At 36.2% G+C, this 22,533-nt stretch overlaps 1 protein-coding gene across 1 annotated transcript in view; it reads right to left on the reverse strand.

The window, feature by feature from the left end:
• The window catches only part of LOC131165368 (NAD-dependent malic enzyme 62 kDa isoform, mitochondrial), a 126,331-nt gene that overhangs the window by 15,297 nt on the left and 88,501 nt on the right, over positions 1-22,533 (reverse strand). Inside the window, exons 14-16 of the mRNA XM_058123095.1 lie at positions 18,052-18,138; positions 508-562; positions 334-405 (exon numbers count right to left, since the gene is read on the reverse strand). Of these exons, the coding sequence (XP_057979078.1) occupies positions 334-405; positions 508-562; positions 18,052-18,138 (214 nt within the window). The remainder of the gene's footprint in view (positions 1-333; positions 406-507; positions 563-18,051; positions 18,139-22,533) is intronic.

Below are 22,533 nucleotides of genomic sequence, written 5' to 3' on the forward strand. Positions count from 1 at the left end.
TTTTTTCATGCACAAATTGGTCAATAACAAATTGATGGTATCAAAAGTACTTCAACTAGCAAATTCCCAAACTATCCACAAATCTCCAGACGACACCAAATGATTCCAAATGAGCACATTGGCATTTCTTTACTGAATATGAACTTCCACCACTCAGAAACCAATCCCCCATTATTTTAAACATTTTTTCCTTAATTCTAAGTAATTTCAATGTTGACAGTGGCCTCCAAAATTTTTCACAACTTCTTAGAAAATCTAATTATTTTAGGTGTCTCAAAAACACCAAATCCTAATTTACTATGATATTTATTAAAAGAAGAATCTGAAAAATACCACTCTGCTGCAGCCTGCAGCATACCATCAGAGATGACCCTAGCACCTGATAGTAGGGTACCAAGTCCAATCCTGCATGATCAAGTTGAGTAAGCAATAAATAAGTTGAGAAAAACAACAATGTTCAGATCAACTCTTCCTTTATAAAGCAAACATGGCACAAGCATAACTGACCCTGGAAAAAGGTACATGTTGTTTCCCTGGTTGCAGTGCCCAATATGACCATTTCCTGTGGCATTTTAATGTTACGGTTATTGTAGTGCCCACAATTGGTGCAATTTGGTAAGAACTTTCTATATCAAATTTGAGATGAACCAAAACTGTAGACATTCCTATGCAGCTAAAGTAAATTGTCAGTTTGAAGGTCAAAATGAAGACAATATTTTAACACAGCATAGTTATATTAGCAACCAATAGTATACCAATGCAAAAAATGCAACTACAAGACTATCAAGCCAAACAATTAGTATCAGTGTTTAAGCCAGCAGTTACTGACTTGGTTACTCAAGGTATAATAACTCATTCCAATCTTGGAACATTTAGAAAAAGCTTGAAGCATACTAGCAGAACAAGAATATGCATGTATGTTTGTGCCAGCATGCATGGGGCATCCTAGTACATGGCCTCTACATGCACATGTGACTGCTTTCGAAATTCAAATTCATATAATATATAATTTTCTTTTCCACCAGTGTCACTTACTAGGCAATGCAATCAGGGAACCAAGCAAAAAACGGCAATTTTTCAACCAAAAGATTTGATTTGGTGGGACAATGACAGAGGATTGATTTGTGAGTATTGTGCTCAACTATTATTCACAATACTGTTGTTGATTACTTTCACATGCACCGTAATGAGCAAGCACTGATCACTAGTATAGTACAGATAAACGACGATGGTGATGGGTCATATAGAAATCATGATGGAACCTGGTGTTTATGGCAAGTTGGCAACAGTGATGATGGGTTGTGGTTTTGAGATTTGACAGCTTACTATTGGGGTTGTGAGTGAACATTGAAAAGAAATTAAGCTGTTGATTTGTGAATCTGTGATTCTGATATAACTGGCCTGAAATCAATAGCTTCTCAAGTGGATAGTCTCCAGAACAAGACCTTTGCCACAATGTAGCAAGTGGGCTGGAGGTAGCCACAGGTTGGGTCCCGGGCTGAGGGCGAGGGGAGGAGTAGAATTTTTGAAATGCCAGGGGATGTAATGTAAAGTCAAGGGAGGTCAGTGTATTTTTACCCTAAATAAAAGTGCAAGGATGTTGCTAGGCTTGAAAATAGCTTACTAAGTAGCCATAATATATAATTTAATCCTGTCAGCTTTGTTAGAATAATAGAGTACCAGTGTAAAAGGACTACTGCAGCTGCCTGGGCTTTCAATGACATTAAGTAAAAAATGATTGAGGCTCCTATCTTGAGATATTCTGATTTTCAAGGGTTTTCACGTTGCTTGTGAGATCTCTCAGAGTGAGTTCGAGGTGGTTTCGGATAGGAGGGGGCACATGTAGCATTCTTTGTGAGAGGCTAAGTGATGCTAAATAGAGATATTTCGACTATGACACAGTTTTATGCTCCGGTCAAGTCTTTCTGCCATTGGAGTTGATATCTGTTACCCTAGGAGATTCTATGACCACTAAGCCTGGCACTACTTGAATTCTTAAAAAAAGAATTTTCAGCATGCTAAATGGGCTAAGTTCCCTGATGAGTATTATTTTTGTCCTCAATAACCACTTCGTTTTTGTGAAAAGAACTGCTGGTGCTGCAGTCTAGTTGTAGTTATCCCTCAGGTGCATAGATCATCAGTTTCAAGAGATGAAGGATGAATAATCTATTTTTCCTAGCCTTGGTTTTTTTTATCATGAAGTAATGGATAGTGCCCATAGAGATTATGTTGACCTTGTAATCTGCAACTTTTCTGTCTAGAACCATTAGATTATGCAATCCTTGCATTTCACTTGAGGATTTTCCAGTTTGGGAAATGCATCCCAATGGGCTTGGTATTCATTTAGGTAGGATAGAAGCATCATCCTAGATGAGGAAAGGTTCTATTGACCTTCTTTGTACAGGGATGTTTCTGGGATTGTTTCAGTAATGTACTTGTCCATTGGCCAAGGCCAAGAAGAATAACGTTGGATCATATACCCCTCTTTCCATCCCCAACACATGCTTAGGGGAGATGCAGAGCAATGATTCCATTTTCATACCTCATCGATAAGTTCACAAGGATGGAACTTCATTCCATGCAATGAAATAGTGTACAGCGATGCCACCCACATGGCTCAACTGAATTATTGGAAGTTTTTGGAAGGCATTTTGGAAATTTTGTGGTGCTATATTGAAATCCTCTTCTTCTTTCCACCCCTATTCCTCAGTCAGACAGGGAAACTGTGATTGTTAACCGTAGTCTGGCTAGTATTGTAGGGGAGAAACAGGGTAATTGGGAATTTATTTTGCACACTATTTATTTTACCTATAACTATAGTCAGGTTACTTGCTCAAAGTGGGTAATACGTGCAACAAAGAAACATCAACCTAATGGCAGTTTTGGTCTTGGTAAGTGGTGGCATTTTCATGGCCAGAGGGACTTTTTAGGATCTGCTTTGCGCTGTGAGGAGAAGGAGGTTTAGATTATTCCATTGATTGATTTTGCAGCTGCTTCATGAAAGTTATGGCATCAAGTGCCTCATTTCATTCATCTGTACTAAAATAAGTTCTAGCATTTTTTTCCCGAACCAAATGACTGGCCGTCTTCATATTAGCATACAATCTCAAGCATGGTCTTAAATTTCCACGAAACTATCGAAATTTCCGTCTAAATTTCCGATTTCCGTCACCTTCGAAATCGAAATGGCAGTTGATTTCCGTCTTGCATAATTTCCGTCGAAATCTCAACGAATCATCCGAAATTTATCGAAACCTCGAAATTTTAGCGAAATTGGTCGAAATTTATCGAAACCTCAAGAATGAAGTGAAATTTTTCTTTTAATTTATTTTATTGAAACAAAAGGTTATCACAAGTGCTTTTGAAATTATATGAAAAAATAAACTTATAGTAATATTTTATTTAACCATTCATGTCTAAATTATCAATATTTGTATAATAAATAATATTTAAATGATTTATGAATTTCATTTGCATTAACTCAATATGTTTAATGTACATTATCTTACGAACATGTTTGATACACATACTATTTTACAACTTTTCCACCTCATACAAAACATAGATGTATTTAATTTGTAATATATTAGTCTTAAAACTTATATTTTTATGTTTGTTAACCATTTCTAAAGTTTCACAAAGAATTCCATGCTTTATTACTAGTTTCCATTATTTTTTCAAATCGAAATCGAAATCGACATCGAAATCGAAATTTCGGTCGAAATTTCCGTACTTTTGGAGCTTCGAAATTTGAGTCGAAATCGAAATTTAAGACCTTGATCTCAAGGAACATTGTAAAGTATTCATTAAGTTTCTGCCTTTCAGGTTGAAAAAAGCCCTGAAAATGAGTCAATCAAGCAAATGATCAGTATCTCTTGGATGCAGGAGTGATAATGATAGAATCAGTTATTTGTTGACACTTGAGTTTCTCAAAACAAAGTTTGCTGCAGAAATTAGTTTTTTGGGTCTATGTAAATGGAACCTGCTCTATTGGGCTTATCCCACAGAAAAATGAAGAGAACAGTATTTGGCTCCATCTTTTCACCATGCAAATGAATTTTATTACCAATTGTTGTTTGAGTCAACATTTTATTTAATTATCTTATTTTAGGAGGAAAAAAAAAACGTACTAGTAAGTCAACTCGCATGAGTCTACTTGAGATTTTCAAGGCCATTGGCCCTGCACATCCCAGACTTTGCTCCACTTCCTCTTGATGCCTACAACTCTGAGTTTGTTGAATACTTAGCCCATAACATCCATGATTTGCAAGTCAAGATTAGACCAAAAAAATATTTTTAAGTAATGCAGATGATAAAATTACGGCTCATTGCATGGCTAGGGAATTCACTGCAGGTCTCACATGGCTGGAATTCGCCCTCAACATTATCCTAGAGGACTTGGACATTATTGGAAGAAGCTCCATGCTCAAGATGTAAGTTGGTCCATTCTCCATCACTTGCAGACTAGGAATTAAATATTAGTCCTGCTTTCATTGGGCAGAAATTATAAACTTCTTGAGGCACTTTTGAGCCTCTTACTTCGCTTCCCTAGTTTTCAAATAGGCAGATCTTGGTAGTTTTCAGAAAATGATGATATTGAATCAAGATGATGAGAATGCAACTTCATCTCAATGTTGTTTTCATTGGTACCCTATCAAGTGGAGAGGTAGTTCAGCTTTGTATACTATTTTGATTTCAGATGATCATTTTCATGGTGTGTATCCTGATTTTTCAGATTGGTACTCTTACCCCCTTGGTCTTCCTTTTCCAAGCCAAGTTCGTTCCGGTAGAGGGAGGATGCCCATCACAAAGAATCATTTTAGGCATTGGTTTTTAGTAAAATTACAGTTAATTACTTGGGTTTGAGGGTTTATAATAATTTTTTTTTTTGAAAAAAGAAGATAGTTTATTAAGAGAATAGAAGAGTACAAAAAAGGAGAATAAGAAGTCCTCCTTAGAAAGTAAAAGAACAAAAGGAAACAAAAATCAAAACAGCTCTGCCAGCCAGTCACGCTGTAGGTCTGAAAAGGACGACCCTCTGAAGCAACCAGCAGCAAAAGTCCACAATGAGGCCAAATACTGAATCCTCTCCTAAAGTATTGACAAAGACATCTTCTTTCCTGTGAATATACGTTCGCTGCTCTCCAACCAAAACCTCCACAAAACAGCAAACCTGCACCTCCAACACGCTGAACCATCTATACTCCTTCCAAATTCAGAAAAAAGGGATGGCCAAAAGATCCTCCAACAACTCTGGAACACATCCAATTCTCTCACCAAAAAAAAAAGAAAAACAAATAAATTATCCACCACCCTCCATGAGAAAGAGCAATGAAGAAATTAGTGATGTTTATGTCAAATTGTCAACAGATTTGCAAGAATATTCCCCCAAAAAATCAAGGATCCACAACCAATAGTCCTTCCCAGAAGGACAACTACCCTCCAATAAATGTAATAAGGGTGTAAGCTCTAACACCTGCCTATCATTGAGAGATCTACAAAAATGAAAGTCCCAAGAGAAATCATTCCCAATCAAATAGGAGGAGAAATTGGATTCATTGTGCAAAGAGGGCAGCCTATACAAACAAGGAAAAGAAGTGCAAAATAATGAATCACCCACCCAAATTTGAGGGTTTATTCTAATAGAAATTTCCAGTTTTATTTCTTTGGTACTTTCCTTAATTGGGATTAGTTGTTTGAACACCCTTTGCATGTGCATTAATTTTTTTAAAAATTTTTACTCTTTATTAAAGACACTTGTTATGCATAGTAAGAAAAATTATATTGACATATGCTAATTTTTGACAAAGGAGTTATAAGAGTTCCACACGGCAGCTTCTTATTAGGTTAGTTATAAATTTTTTTTTAATTTATTTGAATATTTGAATTTGTACCCCACAAGAGAACACGTGGCAACTTTCCATTGGGGAAATTATAGTTATAGGTAGACAAAGAGAAGTTATTACTAGTTAATAAATTAAATTCCAAAAATGGCCCATATATTGAGTTTTGTTTTATAATAAACAAGGACATATTGGTATTTCACTTAATCATCCACCCACAAGGGAAGTTTTTTTAATTAAGTAGTAAAACAGTACATATGCATTTTGCCTATATAGTCATTAAAGTGAGGCCTATATATGCACATTTTGCTTGAATAATTTAAGCCCTAATTTTGTGCCCTTCTTCTCAGCCATTTGCCATGAAACTTGGAAGGGGGATCCAACCCACTTTGTGAAACATAGAAGGCGTTGTCTCAATTTCTTGTGTTAGTATCATTGTGAGGGGACATAAGAATGAGGTTTTAGCTAGCATGGCGGAAAATGGAAGGCAGAGCTCCATGGCTGCTGTGTATGGAATTTAAGATAGCGTTTGTAATCGGGAATCAACTCTAGGAATAAAAATACGAATGGTCAAATCCAATCCCTAATGTTTGGTTTGCGGGAATCTCATTATGATTCCCATTCCACACAAGAATCAGATTTTCTCTGTATCCCACTGTTGATTTCATCCTCTTAGCTGGAATTCAATGCTGGTTGTTGCCAGAATTGTACGAAAATTTCAAATTACAATCTTGCCCCACTCAGCATGCATTGATAGATATACATCTTTATATAACACCCAAAACATCTGTCTTTGAATGCATCCATAGATATATACATGCATGTATTTATACCCATACATCATACATAGACCCACATACATGCATATGCATACATATACCCATACACATGTATATGTTTATAGACACACAAGAATGAGCATACTATTTCCTAACTTTCTTTTCCCTCATGGACAAAAAAGACCCTACTAAAAACGTTTTATTCCAAGGACCAGTCCCTTCCAGCCCCAAGGCATGAAATTGTCAGATCAACATCCACTCTCTCCCTCAGAACCATAGTCGTGTTTTTGAATCTTCATAGCTCCCTAGTCAGGTCCGTATTTCCTTTAAGCTTGATTTATCTCTCTAGGGATTTATTTCGTTTGATGTTTTCAAATGAAATCTCCTACTTTTCTTTCTCGATTTTCAGCTCACTTCTGCAGTGCCAGCCGGCAGTTGAGGATCACCAGAATCTGGTGTTCCTAGGACATTGTTGATTCGTCATGGCCATTACAATCTTTTTCAGATTGTTGTTCACAGTAAATTTGGAATGCTACAAAACAGGTGGGATGCTAATGTGGGAATTAACACTATTTATTCAAGTCCTTGGAAGTTTGTACCTCAGATTTATGATTATTTCCTTCCTAAAGTCCATTATACAGTGGGTAATGGGGAGCATATTCGCTTTTGGGAGGATCATTGGGTGGGGGAGATGCCTTTGGCTAGTACTATCCCTCATCTTTTTGTTTATCAAATCTTCATGGCACCCTGATTTCTTATATCCTTCTTTTGCAAGAAGATGGGCATTTTGGAACTTTCATTTTGGAAGAAATCTAAATGAGAGACAGATTAATGAGATGGTTCTTTTGACCGGGTTGCTTGATTCTTTTCATGTTCATTTGGGTGGAGTGAAAATAAGATTTGGAGTTTAGATTCTTCCGGGGAATTCCCTAGTAAGGCTTTTTTCACCTACTTGACTTGAGATTCTACTGTGGATCCCTTTGCCTTGTATCCTTTGATTTGCTTCAGAAGAGAAGACCTAATAAGGCCCTGTCCCCCAACATTTGTGTCCTTTGTATGAGCGAAGAGACTTGGCACAGCTCTTTCTTCATTGCCCTTTCACATTGGCTATTTGGAATAAGCTATTTGGTATATTTGGTGAAAATTGGGACTGTCCATACGCTTTGAAAGCCTTTTATATCATTACTTGTAGGGGTTTTGGCAAAGGAAAGGATAGGAAAGCTCTATGACGTTGCACCATTATAGCTATTATTTGGCATGTTTGGTTGGAAGGAACGCTAGAATATTCAAATATGTGGCTACTGCTAACAATTTTCTTTGGAGTAGAGCGGTATATCTTGCGTCCCTGTGGGTGTCAGCAAATGGCTTTTTCCATCATGTTTCTCTGGAAGACTTGCAGCGGGATTGGTTTGCCCTATTACGTTGAGATTGGTTCGCTGTTTAGGTAACGTTCTCTGTAACTTGTTTCTATTGATGTAAAGGGAGAATTTCTTATTCTCCTTGTTTCTCATTTTTCTTTTCTTTTCTCTTTCTAATTTTCTGATGTACATTCTTCTCTCTTATAATACAATTCTTTGTTTATCCAAAAAAAAAAAAATTATTAAGAATAAGACAAACTGCAATATCAACAATATGGCAGTAACAAAATATAATGATAATAAGAAAATACAATAATACAAAATATGCAAAGCCTAATAACGCACATGATGATAATGATATTAATATTAATATAAATTAGTTGTTATACAATTAAAAATACAATAATATTACAATATAATTATTGATTTATGATATTGCTATTTTATATTAAACTTCATAAGTTTTTATACTGACTGATTTTGATTCTCATGGCACCAGACATTACAATACAACTCTAATCCAATTTTGTTGAACCAAACGCAAGAGGTGAATTTGCATTCCGTTTCCAAGTCCAGTTCATTTTGATTCCAAATCTGATAACAATTCCGGTAGCAAACCAAGAGCAACCAAAGAGGGAAGACAAAAATTGTGGCCCTATGTGCTCCTTCATGATTTGTGAATGAGGTGGGAAGTCAGACTGGCAGTGCTTTAAAATTGGCTCACATCAAGCTTAAAAACCACTGCATGCATGCTCATTTTTGGATTTTTGGGGCATTTTAATGAGAAGAAAGAACTTTGAAACTGAGCCTCCACAGTGACTCTTCTCTTTCTCCATTGCTTGTCCTACATCACCCAGTCCTCTTGGCTGTTTAGCGAACAGAATGAGTCAAAAATATTAAGCTGAGTTAAAAAAGGAGAGCCTAGGGATCAAAATATCAGAGCATTGCTTGGAGAATTTGCTCGAAGAGGGTTTTGCAAATGCAGGGAGCTCAGGGAACCTTAGTTAGAAGAGATAAGATATTTTAGTAATTATGTGGTGTAAGTAAGGGTATTTTTGTCTTTCAAGCTTTTTTATTATGTATATATAAAAAGACAGACCTGGAAATGAATATAACTCCAGGAAACTGCCGCATTTGGATGGCTTTCATGTAACTCAAGGAGTTTGTCATGGCAATTCTTGCAATTGCACACATTGTGGCAAGGACAATCATATTATTGGTCAATGTTGGGATCTCCATGGAAAACCTACTTGGGCCAATAAGTCTCTTGCTGAGGGTGATTCTACGGCTGACACTTCTAGTAAACCTGGCCGCTCCACTAGGCACTAGGGAGTTGAGTACATTATCTACTATGTCCTAAGATGAGTATAACAATCTTCTCTGCATGGCTCAACAACTTCAAAACCAGTCTTCTACATCTAGTGCTACTGTGGCCAATTCAGGTACAACCAGGCTTCCTGCCTCTTCATCTTCCTCACTATGGGTTATTGACTTTGGTGCCTCCTCCCATATGACAGGTAGTTCTAATTTATTTCAGTCCACAAAACCCACTACTTTACACTCCAAGGTTACTCTTGCTGATGGTTTGGTTACACTAGTCTCTAGTTTTGGCAATATTTTTTTGTTTCCTTCTATTCCTCTTTCTTCTATGTTATATGTGCCTAAATTTCCCTTGAACCCGTTATCAGTTAGTCAATTAACTAAATAACATGATTATTTTGTGATCTTCTTTCCTTCTCATTGTGTTATTTAGGATCTCAGACAAAGAAGAGGATTGGTGAAGGGCTTTAGAAAGATGGTTTGTACTATTTCGATGCTGGTGGTGGTAGATCTAGTTCTTGTCATACAACTTCTTCAATTTCTACCCATGGCATTTCTCTAGAACAATGGCATGCTCATTTGGGTCATCCATCACTTCAAAAATTGCAACAAGTTTTTCCTATGTTCAAGTCTATTTCCATTTCGAGTTTTTTGTGTGTCAATTAGGAAAACATACTAGGAAATCTTTTCTATCTAGATTTGAATCTCGTAGTAAATCATGTTTTCTCTTGTTCATTCACATATTTGGGGTCCATGCAGAGTCATGAATTTGACTAGTCATCAATATTTTGTGTCTTCTATGGATGCTTTTTCGCAACTGACCTGGATCTATTTGCTAAAAGACAGGCCTAAATTTCTTTTAATGTATTTACTTAGTTCTATGAGGAAATAAAAACCTAGTTTGGCATTAGTATTCAAAATTTTGATTTGATAAGAGTTTGTTCAAAATGAGCTTTAGAATTTTTGCTTGGCCAAAGGAATTATTCATCAAACATCATGTGTACATAACCCTCAACAACATTGAGTAGCTGAATGGAAAACTAGACATTTACTTGGCATAGCACAATCTCTATTCTTTCATACACATGTTCCTAAAATCCTTTGGACCAATGCTCTTCTCATAGCTTGTTTTCTACTTAATAGGATGCCTTCTAGTGTTATTGGGGGACAAATTCCCTTCTATATCGTGTATCCAAAAACATCCATGTTCTCTATTGTGCCTTGTGTCTTTGGGCGCACATGTTTTATTCATGTTCCACATAGGGGTCAAGACAAATTCTCTCCTCATGCTGTTCAATGTATCTTTGTTGGCTACTTGAGAACTCAGAAAGGATATAGATGTTATAATCCCCACATTAGCAAGAAATATGTTAGTGCACAAGTTACCTTTTTCGAGGGGACACCTTATTTCTCTAGTGCTAGGTCCTCATTATATGAATATAGTTTTGAGTCCATCAATGAATTCTGGCTCCTCCTTGTGCATTGATCCTCCCTACCCTCCTCCCTCTAGAGAAAAATCTTGATCCTCCTCTAGATCCATCGGTTATTGACCCAAAGAAACAATTGAGGGTTTATGGACAATGGAAAACAAGCATAGACACTGCTAACACTATGCAGCTGCCTCTTCTGCTCTCCATTGTTTCAACTTCCAGTTCTAGAGATCCATCCCATTGTGCTTTGGATTTGCTGATTGCACACTAGAATGGTACTCGAGTATGTACTCAACAGTCATTAATTGCTTATCATATTGCTCATTTTGTTTTAGTTCAACACCTTCTTAGTACTATGCATTCTTTTTCCATGTCAATGACCTCTGTCTCTATCCCTTCTTCACATGTTGAAGCACTTGCTAACCCTTTGTGGAAGCATGCAATGGATGTAGAAATGAATGCTTTGACCACTTGGGGGACATGGGATTTAGCATATCTTCTTCCTAGTAAGGAGTTGGTTAGGTGTTGTTGCACCAACATCATCAAATACCTTATTGACAGCTCTATTAAACGCCTTAAGGCTCGATTGGTTGCCAAGGAGTACAATCAAACATATGACATTGATTATTTTGAGACCTTCTCTCTTGTTGCTAGACTTAATTCTTGGATGTGAAGAATGCCTCCTTGGATGGATATCTACAAAATCATGGAGCAACCTCCTGAGTATGTTGCTCAAAGGGAGGATGGTAAGGTATGTAGGTTGCATAAAGCCATTTACAATCTTAAGGAGTCTCCTCAAGCTTGGCTTGACAAATTTACGGAGGTGGTCTCCTGCATTTGGTTTGATTCAATGCTACTCTAATTATTCAGTCTTTGTTCGCGAATAGAGATATGTGTGGTTCTTCTAGTAGTTTATGTTGATGACATCATCATTAGCAGAAACCAAAGTGGGGTTGTAGATGTCAAGCAGTGGCTTCAAGAAAATTTCAAATCAAGGACTTGTGTACTTTGCATTACTTTTTCTGTATTGAGATAGTGTAATAAGGCTTGAATCTATCTCAGCGAAAACATATCTTGGACTTGCTAAGTGGAATTGGTATGTTGGGAGCTAAATCATTTGATACTCTTGTGGATCCTAATGTGAAGCTATCTAGGGATATTGGACCAAGCTTTGATGATAAACGTTGATATAGGTAGCTAATTGGCAAGTTGATGTACCTAAATCTCTATAGGCTTGACATATCATTTGCTGTGAAGGTTGTGAGTTAGTTTATGGAAAATCTCAAACAACCACACTAGAATTCTGTTTGTAGATTCTAAGATATCTTAAAGGCTCTCCTAATAGAAGTTTGATATATAAATGTAATAGAAACTATGAGATCATGCGATACTTTGATGCAGATTGGGCTGGCTCAATTGATGATCGAAGGTGTACTATTAAATATTGCACATTTGTTGGAAGTAATCTTGTTACCTGGCATATTAAGTAACAAATTACCATAGCTAGATCTAGGGCTGAAGCAGAATACCGAGTTGTGGCTCATACTATGAGTGAGCTTATATGGTTAAAGTCTCTTATGTCAGAGATGGAATTGTTGGTTAAGAAGCCCATAAATATGTTTTTTGATAATCAAGCTACCATTTATATTGCTAGCAACCCAGTGTTTCATGAGATGACAAAGCGCATTGAGTTGACTGTCATTTTGCGAAGGACATTGTGTTGAAGAAGTTTGTAAGGACTTCATTTGTGAAATTTATGGATTGATTAGGCAATGTTTCCACGAAGGCTTTATTTAAGCCTGCCTTGTCTAGTGGTTGTAACAAGCTGGGGTAAGGTGATATTTATACACCTCCAGCTTGAGGGGGAGTGTTAGAAGAATGGGTTATTTTAGAAAATTATGTGGTGTAATGGGGGTATTTTTTTTCCTTTCAAGATTTTTTTTATTATGAATATATAAAATGAAAGACTTGGAGCTGAATGTAACTCGAGGAAACTTCTGCCGCCTCCTTTCTCTTCCTTTCTTCTTCTTTTCTTCTTCTCACCACCATTTCTAGCTTTGCAACAATGACCATAGCAAGAGTGTGATTGCCAAGGCTTTTCTTGAAAGCGTGTGAGGAGATTTAATTTGTCTTCAGAAAACAAAATGGACAAAGTTTGATGAGCAGAACATGAGGAATATTTGGAGGAGGGTTTTTAGTAAAGTCAGAGAATTGAGGAATAGCTTTCAAGTGGAGGGCTATGCTAGCTTTGTAGTTGCAAGCAAATTGTAAAGGCCGAGGCAAGAGATCAAAAGATGGAACAAGGAGAATGTCAATGTTGCTTTGAAAAAATATCTTATTTTAGCAGAGATCAGTCTGTTTGATTCCAAGAAGGCATTACAGGGACTGTCAAGGGAGGACGATAAAAAAATGAGCATAAGAAAGGGCTTTCCAAATTGGACCAGAACAAATATTTAGCCATCAGAATTTAGGGCTCTTTAGCTTAGTTAGGGGGATATAAAAACACAAGATTCTTTCACAAAGTGGGAAATGCTTATAGGATATTCAACTTCATTGATAAGACCTTGATTTCCAGACCATTAGTGAGAAACAAGCTGGCTGGTTATGTACAACTTTTAGTGAGGATGAGGTGCTCTCAAGGACTGTAATTGGGACAAAGCACTGGGTTTGGATGAGTTTATAGTGCTACTTTGATTCCTAAAAATAATGGTGCAGTTAACATCAAGGATCATAGCCCTGTAAGCATGGAGGACTGTGTTTAAAAATCATCCTGAAAGTCTCAGTTTTGACACTTAAGAAGGTGAAAGGCAGGGTGGCAGAGGCCTCTCAAAATACTTTTGTTGAAGGGCGGCCAAGAACTGATGGAGCTCTTATGGCTAATGAGGTCATTGATTTTCAATCTAAAGGGGGAGGCAGGTGTGGTTTGCAAGCCTGGCATGGAGAAAGCTTATGGCCATGTAAGTTGGTATTTCATTCTTTTTATGTTAGGGAGGATGAGTCCAAAAGAAAAATGGGTCTTTTCAATTGAAAAATGTTTATCCACCACAAATTTCTCAATTCTAATTAATGGTAGCATAGCAGGGTTCTTTAAAATTTTCAAGAGGTTTGCGGTAAGGAGATTCACTGTCTCATTGGCTATTCATCCTAGTCAAGGAAGCATTTAGTAATGTGTTAACAAAGGCTTTAGAGGTTGGTCTTTGACAAGGCTTCAATGTCAGAAGAGGAAATAGGGTTATGATGGGTTATGATGGTGCCCCATCTCTTGTCTGCAGATAATACTATTTTTGTGTGGGCAGATCCTTAATTTGAGACGCATCCTTGTTTGTTTTGAAGCAATCTCTTACATAAAGGTGAATCTAAGCAAGAGTAAGTTGATTCCAGTTGAGGATGAGATTGATGGGAGTCTAGGAAAGAGTGAGCTGAATAGCTGATTTAATGAATTTCATTTTTTGCTTGAACAAAAATTAAATGATGTGGATGCTAGAGGATGGAGGCATGTTTGCTGCTAAATCTTATGACAAGATCTTTTTGGCACAAGGAAATGGCGGTTGGCAGCATTTTACTTCGAAGATGATAAGACAAACTATCAGCCCAAGTAAGGTTGCTTTCCTGAATTAGGAAGTTCCAGCAATCTGCAGAAAAGAGGGTAAAATCTGGCAAATAGATGCTACCTGCGCAAGAAGGAACCAAAAAATGTCCAGCACTTATTCCTTTACTTCATCTGAAGAAGAAAGCTGTGGCCAATGGAAGCAGGGTCAGCTGATTTGAGCATAATGGGACAACAATGGGTGAGTCAGTTTATATCAACTGCGGGACTAGCAAGCCTTTTAGTTTGATTATGCTTTCTTCTCTTCCTGTTTCTTCAGTATTATTGAACGATTTCTTATCCTTCAGATTGTACATTTTTTCTTATCTTAATATCTTTCTTTTTCTATGAAAAATGAAAATGGTATGGGGCATTTAGCTATTGTAAATCATCCTCAGTACAAGGTGACAAACAGCAAGTGAATGGATCCAACACTTTTTACTTTATTTATCTTCTTTCACATCCCTTTCCCCTTTCTAGTTTTTCATAACATGCGACTAGACTAGAGGCATATCCTAAACCATAAGTCCTAAAAATCGGAACTTCATTCTGGAACCATGCTAAGGTAAAGAGCATACATCTTAACTACAGATGCATGAAAAAACTTAAAAAAAAATAAAAAAATATGGTTACTCTTGGTTTCTTACTTTGTTGGTGATATTCAAAGCCTGAACTGTCCCTATAAATAACAGTCAAAGAGCATACTCTAAGCAAAGTATTTAATGCATAAAAACAGACATAATCAGTGGCTGATTCAAGACACAGGTATGGCACATCACAAACATTTAGAACATTGCAAATCTTATAACACAACATGGCAGAGGGATCATGGTAGTGAATAAATATATTGTAAATATATTATACTGGATTATATTATATATGAAAAATATAATTTTTAAATATTAATTTGCACGCAAAGAATGTCCAATACAAATCCATATGTTTCTTCCACATTTTCATCCTCAATCCATCACTTTCATTCTAAGCATAGAAAATTAGACACATTTAGAATAATCAAGGAAAAATATTATGTTTATTCTTAACAATCAAGGAAAAATATTATGTTTATTCTTTCTTTATAGTTATAAAGTTTCACAAATAAGATAAAAAAATAATCATATTATAATGAGCCATTATTGTGACCAAACTGTGCTGAAGATGCACTGAAGAAGTGTCTGGAGATGTGTCCAAAATTCAATTTTATTTTTTAACTAACAAAACAAGTCCATTAAAGAGAAGAAATAATTACAATGGAACGAGGACAAGAAAAGCTCTGAGAAAGAAAGCGAAAAGAAAAGAAAAAGAAACTTAAAAAACTACATCAGAGCTGCCTAAAGCTGGCTTCCAATTCCTTTGAATTTCAGACAGCGGAGACCCCCAAAAAAGAATGTGCCCAGAAAGAAGCAAGAAAAGTAACTTTTCTTCCAAAGAAATCTTGAAGTCTTTTGATCTTTGACTATTCTAGCATTCTTTTCAAGCCAAAGCAACCGAAGAACTGTAAAAAGAGCAAAGTCCCAAAAGACCGTTCCTATTTCCTTCTTCCAAAACCCCAAAACTTTGCCATTAAAAAATCATGAATAGTTTCCAGAGCCACTCAATCCTCACCATATTACGAAAACAAGTGTTCCAAATGTACGTCGCTACCTTACAATTAATGAAGATATGGATGTTAGTCTCATTTGATTCATAGCAAAACTTTGCCATCAAAAAAATCATGAATAGTTTCCAGAGCCACTCAATCCTCACCAAAATACGAAAACAAGTTGTTCCGCATGTACCTCGCTACCTTACAATTAATGAATATATGGCTCGTAGTCTTATTTGAGTCATAGCACAGCATGCAAATATCTGGGCTAAGGGCTTTGTAAGGCCTCCTTATCTTTAACACATAATTTTTAGATCTTGTTCAGAATTAGAGTCCAAATGGAAGCCTGGATTTAAATGGACTTGCTTTCCAAACAGCTTTGTTTAAAAGGAAAAGGCTAGGATTTCTGGATTTTGTGGATTGGAAAAGAAGACTTCGAAGAGAAAGACCCCAAAGTATCCCCAATCCAAAGCCTTGTATCCCCACTCAAAGTTGGCGAGAGAGAATCCAGCATACCAAGCAAGCAAGTTAACTCATCAACCTCTCTTTCTTGACACTTAAAATAATGGAAATCTCAAGAAAAAGAGCCACCCTCAAAGAAGTAGAAAGCGGAAATTGGTGCATTGTGAATAGAAGAAAGCCTAAACAAGCACAGCACCAACAGCTCCAATGAAGACTCACCAATCCAAATATCCTCCTAGAGGAAAGAAAGGACAAGCAAGCTGGGAAAATAACTTCCAAGGACTCGTATGAGTAGCATTGCGACTCCCTCTGGAATCTCACCCATTCATGTGTATTTGTATTTATACTTTTATTACCTAATGCCATAAGGAATTAGATTCCAAAGGAAACCGCCATAAAGCATTTCCCAATTAAGGATATGTTCTTAGAAATCACATAACCAAGCCCTGAATCCCCCCGCTAACAACTTCCCAACTAACAAAATGGTCCCTCTTATTCTCCCCAATACCTGACTACAGGAAATCTCATAATCTTCTCCAACTTCCCTGCCACCCTAAAGGGAATTTCAAAAAAAGGAAAATTAGCAAAATAAATTTTAAAATTTTGGATACTCGTATAAAGTGTTGGACAAGCCAGAGGAATGTTTTGGGTGCAGTGTCTGACATGGAGATGGCTCCCTATAGAAGTTTTGGACAAATGGTCACTCCAGGGTTGAAATGGGAATGATGAAAGAAAAGGCATGAATGCATGATAGAATATCAACGTCACCACTAGATGTTTTTTAGATGTACTTGAAGGCCTAGGTCCACTTTAATGTGAAATAAAATTCAATAAAAACTTACTCCACGAGTAGCTTGCTGACAAAAAACTTAGGCAAGGACTGGTCAAGAGTGGCAGAGTGGAGACGTTGTTAGGCAGCACACCAAATCCCAAATCAGGGGGTCACAGCACTCAAATAACTTTCCGTTTTATGATACTGCATTCAAATAACTAGCCATTTAGCCCATAAAAAAATGGCCTTTGGTTTTAGCTTATATCCTTTCTCCTAAAATCTATCATTTAGTCAATTTAGCCCATTGCTCAAAATTTGCCCAATTTCCCAATCTTTGCCTGAATCCAACGGTATTATGCAACCGAATGGAGAGTCTAGAGAAGTGTCTTTGCTACATAAATGATAGTCAAGACTGAAGGAACTTGGAATGTTTAGCTCATTGCATGCAAGCAATATATGGTTCAATCTAATCTCGTATAACCTCTCATATTGAGCCATCTATTTATAATAAAAAAAAATTGGTGAAGATTTATGCTGCTAAATAACCAACCTGCACAAGTTTCTGCTTGATAAATTCATGTAGATCTATAATAGTGGGATAATTTAAAGCTATTTAATCTGTATTGGACTTCCTGGAAATATTATCTCAGCCAGTCCACGGAGTATGCAACCAGAATCTGCACATTCCATGTTCCTTTGTTTAGACTTCTTATTAAGTTGCTCTAAATGCTCAACCAGAGCTTTCATAATTACTAATAACAATAACAATAAAAATAATGATAAGTTCAAATTCTGTAATACAACAATCCAATCATATATTTCATTTGTTCTCTATTGGTCAGCCATGGAGAAGCATTTGGAAACAAAGAAATTGAAAAGGTGCAGAAATCTTCAATATTTTCATCATTATACATACCAAGATCCACGTCTTTGAATGGGCTTCCACTTGCAAATATGATATTGTCACCAACAACAGAAAATGCTTCTTCAGGAGTGCATTCAGCTGTAAGGAAAACAGTTAAATAGAGTTGATTAGGTTAAATTGAGTAGCCTAAAGATATTTTTAGGATACAAAATTATTAAGAAAGAATAAAGAATACAAAAATGAGGGCAAGATATCTTCCTAAATAAAACTGAATAAAAAAAAAGAGGAAAAAACCGAGAATAATAATGAAGCAAAGCTTGTCAATGCCTTTGCAATATTTACCAGGGATGCTCCTTTGAAGGCACCTTCAGTAAAGCATCAAAAAGTGATACTGAAAACATACTACTAGACCACATAGACCAGATGAAATCACTTGAAACCTTACATTTCTAGCATTATTCTTCAACCAAATGTATCAAACAAATATTAAGGTAGCACACTTTGAAAGAATCTTCCCATCCTTACCATTGAGAAAGCCCTTGAACATCTATAGAAAAAATCTGATGGAGGACACAGAAGATGAAATATGGGTTCAGTCACATTTGATTAATAATTTTGATAATTGTGATTGCAACTTAAGAGTTTTACCTAACTTACACATTAACATGGTGTTTGGTTCAAAAAATTATGTTCAGGGAGGAACCAAAATTCAGGCTTTGATTCCTGTTCTATCATTTAGTTTATATAATCGAGGGTGGAATGCAGAATGTTAGTTCCTCCATTTCATGGAATTGTGATTCTGCCTGTTAACAATGGGAATCATCTACTTTCCTAACTTAATTTTATACAAGATAGCCTTGAACAAATAAGTTTAGATGACCATTATAATACTGAAAAAGTAAATTAAAAACATAAAATCCCATCTACTTAATGATTAAAATCACCCCCTTGTTTGAAGGCAGCCTCCAGTGACAAGGTTCCTCATCTGCCGTCACTGCTCCTCTCTCTCTCTCTCTCTCTCTCTCTCACACACACACACACACACACACACACACACACACACAAGCACCTGAGGTTCTAATGATGCAGTGACTTGATTCATTCGCCTCTGCTGCTGCATCTTCTTCCAATTTTTTGGGGGTGTCTTCATTTCTACGCAAGTGTGTTAAGGATTTGACATAGTTTTGGATCTATTCGATCATTTTGGGGGCTGGTTGAAGCTTTGAATTCATCCACCATCCTATTGAATTCTGATCAAATGTGTACCAAGATGTTAAAATGACTGGGTCTCTCATCAAGCCAAGTGGAAATCAGGCAGCAGAATTCCATGGCAATTTTGAGATCCATTGATTGATAAGTAGAGGAACAATCATTACTATCCATTGTTGTGATATTTGTGCATCAATTCTTGTGGGTTTTCTTGAAATTCATAATAGCATTGTTCCATAGAGTTTTTTTTTTTTTTTTTTAAACCCACTAAAGATTTTGTTGAAACTTAATTATGTTGTTGTACATGAACAAGGTTCACTAATTACTTAATATCATAGTATTGTAGATTTTGATTAACAAGTGCGAAGTTGAGGAGGCTGAAATCTGTTTGCTAAGGCTAAAATACCAGAATCCATGCTAATGCAGGAGATACAGTCAGGTTGGCCGACCAATATCTGTTCAGAAGCAGATCATATATATATATTTAAAAAATTCAGGATTATGTTGAATTTTAAGGAGAAATTCTGCTTTTAAAAAAAAATTGTTCAGTGTAATTTGCAGGAGGGATGTCAAATTTCAAGGGAAGATGGTGGCCAAATTTTTATGATAAAAAGATCTCGTTTATTATGATGAAAAAAACTATCTTATCCTAAAGTCTCTAGATTCTAAAGCTTGTCTCCATATTTCTAACTTATATTCTACTCCACCCCTAATTTCATCAATCAAGACAATATCATCTGCAAACAACATATACCATGGAACCTCATTTTGGATGCTCCTAGTCAATTTATCCATCACTAAAGCAAAAAAAAAAGGACTCGAAGCAGATCCTTGATGTACACCTATTGTGATTGAAAATTCTCTGGTATCCCCACCTATAGTCCTAACACTAGTTATTACTGTAGTGACCTGAATATTTGCACAACGAAAGGCTCAAGTTTATTTACTAGAGTACCAATAACCTTAATTGCAACACTATCTCCAATATCAAATTTAATACATCCTTAGGAAATTTCAAGATAAACCAAAAATAACAAAATTAACATTTAATCTAAACCTCTCTTTCTAATCCCATCCATGCTTCCACTGCGCTACTCTGATTTCGACTATGCTCTTCAAGATATCTGAAATGTATAATAATAATTGGGTGTGAAACCTCAAAACCCCATCATCTAAGATGTTAAAATCCGTCCTCAGTCCACTTTGTACTTTACCCTTAATCCCTACCAACTTCGAATATTTCATCTGTGTAGCCTTAATCTTCTCCGGCAAGGTCGATTGGATTACAAGGTTAGCCATGAAAGCATGATGATTCCCTTCCACTATTTCCACACCAAATCCCTCCAAATCCATCCTGATTTGATGTTGAGTTACCACTACTGAAACTGATGCATTCAATGACTTTTGATTTAACGCATTAGCTACCACATTGGCTTTCCCCGGGTGGTAATTGGTGGTACAATCATAATCCTCTATTAGTTCTAACCCTCTTCTCTGTCTCATGTTCAGTTTTTTTTTGCGCGAAGAAGTACTTAAGACTTTTATAATCTGAAAAAATCTCGCACCTTCCAAAATGCACGAAATTCTAGTTAAAATATTCTAGTGCTGTGAATGGTGGCTCATTTCTTGAAAGAACTAATTTACACAAGGAAAAGAACATAATGCAGCATTCTAGGATAAAAACCGTCGATGGTTCGCTGTGGCTTTTCTGACACTGTCAAATGTTTTAGGAAATCCCAGAAAACCTTCGATGGACTTCTGCTTCCGGGCTGTGAAACAAAATCCAAAATTTCAATTTGCTTAGTGCATTTTATTCCGCTGTGCAACCTAGATCCGATCAATCTTACGACACCTAACCTACCCATTCCTACCCTCATCATAATCCATACCTATACTCTAGTAATATTATCTGCTAAAGTCTACAGAAGCTAACAACCTAATCTCTGATACCACAACTGTGACGACCCAAAAATTTTCTCTGATACCGCAATGAGATGCCCCGATTCCAGTGGGGTCCTGGGAGCAATTTTCCATAATAAAATCAAAATAGCAGCGGAAATAGTTTTAAACCTCAAACATTATGTACCAGAGTACTAAACCACCATATTTATAGGAATATCTCCAACTAACAATATTTACAACACTTGGAATACACAAAGCATTTTTATCTAATATTACATAAAAACTTACTCTATACTATAATTTCTAACCCTGCCCCATAGTTGGCTATGTCTGTTCTCTGGTACGTCCTGAAATATGAATTAATTATGGGGTGAAACACTTCTCAGTAAAGTAAGTGAACTAGATTATGTTAGGTTTATTTTAAAATATTCCCGATTAAATTTGAATACGTGAATTTAATTAGATTTATGTTATTTAAATATGCCCGATTTAAATTGAGTATGTGAAATTAATTATCTCTATGTTCATATTTTATTTAAAAATATGTCTGATTTTAATTGATTACGTAAATTTAATAATTTCCATATGCCTGGGTTTTTGGAAAATTTTTGGAATTAAGTTAAATTGCAGGGATTTGATCATAATTAGGTATTTAAATATATTGGGGATTGAATTTAAAAACAAGAGTTGATCATACCCGCGTTTTAATTAAATTTACCGATTATATATATTTTGAAAATTTCGCAGACAATTTTGTGAAATTATAATTATTGAATAAATTGTGTGTCATGAGTTTATTTAATTTTGTTGCCTAAGTGAGCAAATTGGAATTTTACTGTGTTATATTTGAAATGTATTTGATTTGGAATATTGAGGAAATTTATGACGAATTATATGTTGAGGAAATGATGAAATTATGATACGATTTTATTACATAAATGACAATTATATGTTTTGAGAACCCTAATGGGCCGGATGTGGTGGATGCGCGGTACCGTAGTTACAGAGGAATATTAGTGCAACTACACTATTGTGGAAGTGTTGATAGTGGATAGTCAGTTTGGCTTGAGCACCTGTTTCCGGACCAGGATGTGGTGGGCAAACTGATCTTACAGACATAAACTTTTAACTTAGCTTTGGTCGGCCAACCAATGCTAAGTCCAGTCTTCGGACCGCACAACCCAGTCATGGGGGTTAAACATGACATGCATCGGCCTGAAATTGTTCTCTTATACATATTTGGGTATTTGTGTGACTTCGGCCATTAAACAGGCCTATATGTGTTGTTTTGGAGAAAAGTACGTGTATTTATTTAAATATGTGTTTCAAAGTTTATAAATGCAATTTCTAGCGTAGTAAAGTTATTTAAAATTATTATTAAATTATTTCTACACTAAAGCTCATTTTAGCCACACATTGATA

This window comes from Malania oleifera, chromosome 10 (assembly GCF_029873635.1).
Source record: "Malania oleifera isolate guangnan ecotype guangnan chromosome 10, ASM2987363v1, whole genome shotgun sequence".
In the NCBI taxonomy this organism is placed as follows: Eukaryota; Viridiplantae; Streptophyta; class Magnoliopsida; order Santalales; family Ximeniaceae; genus Malania; species Malania oleifera.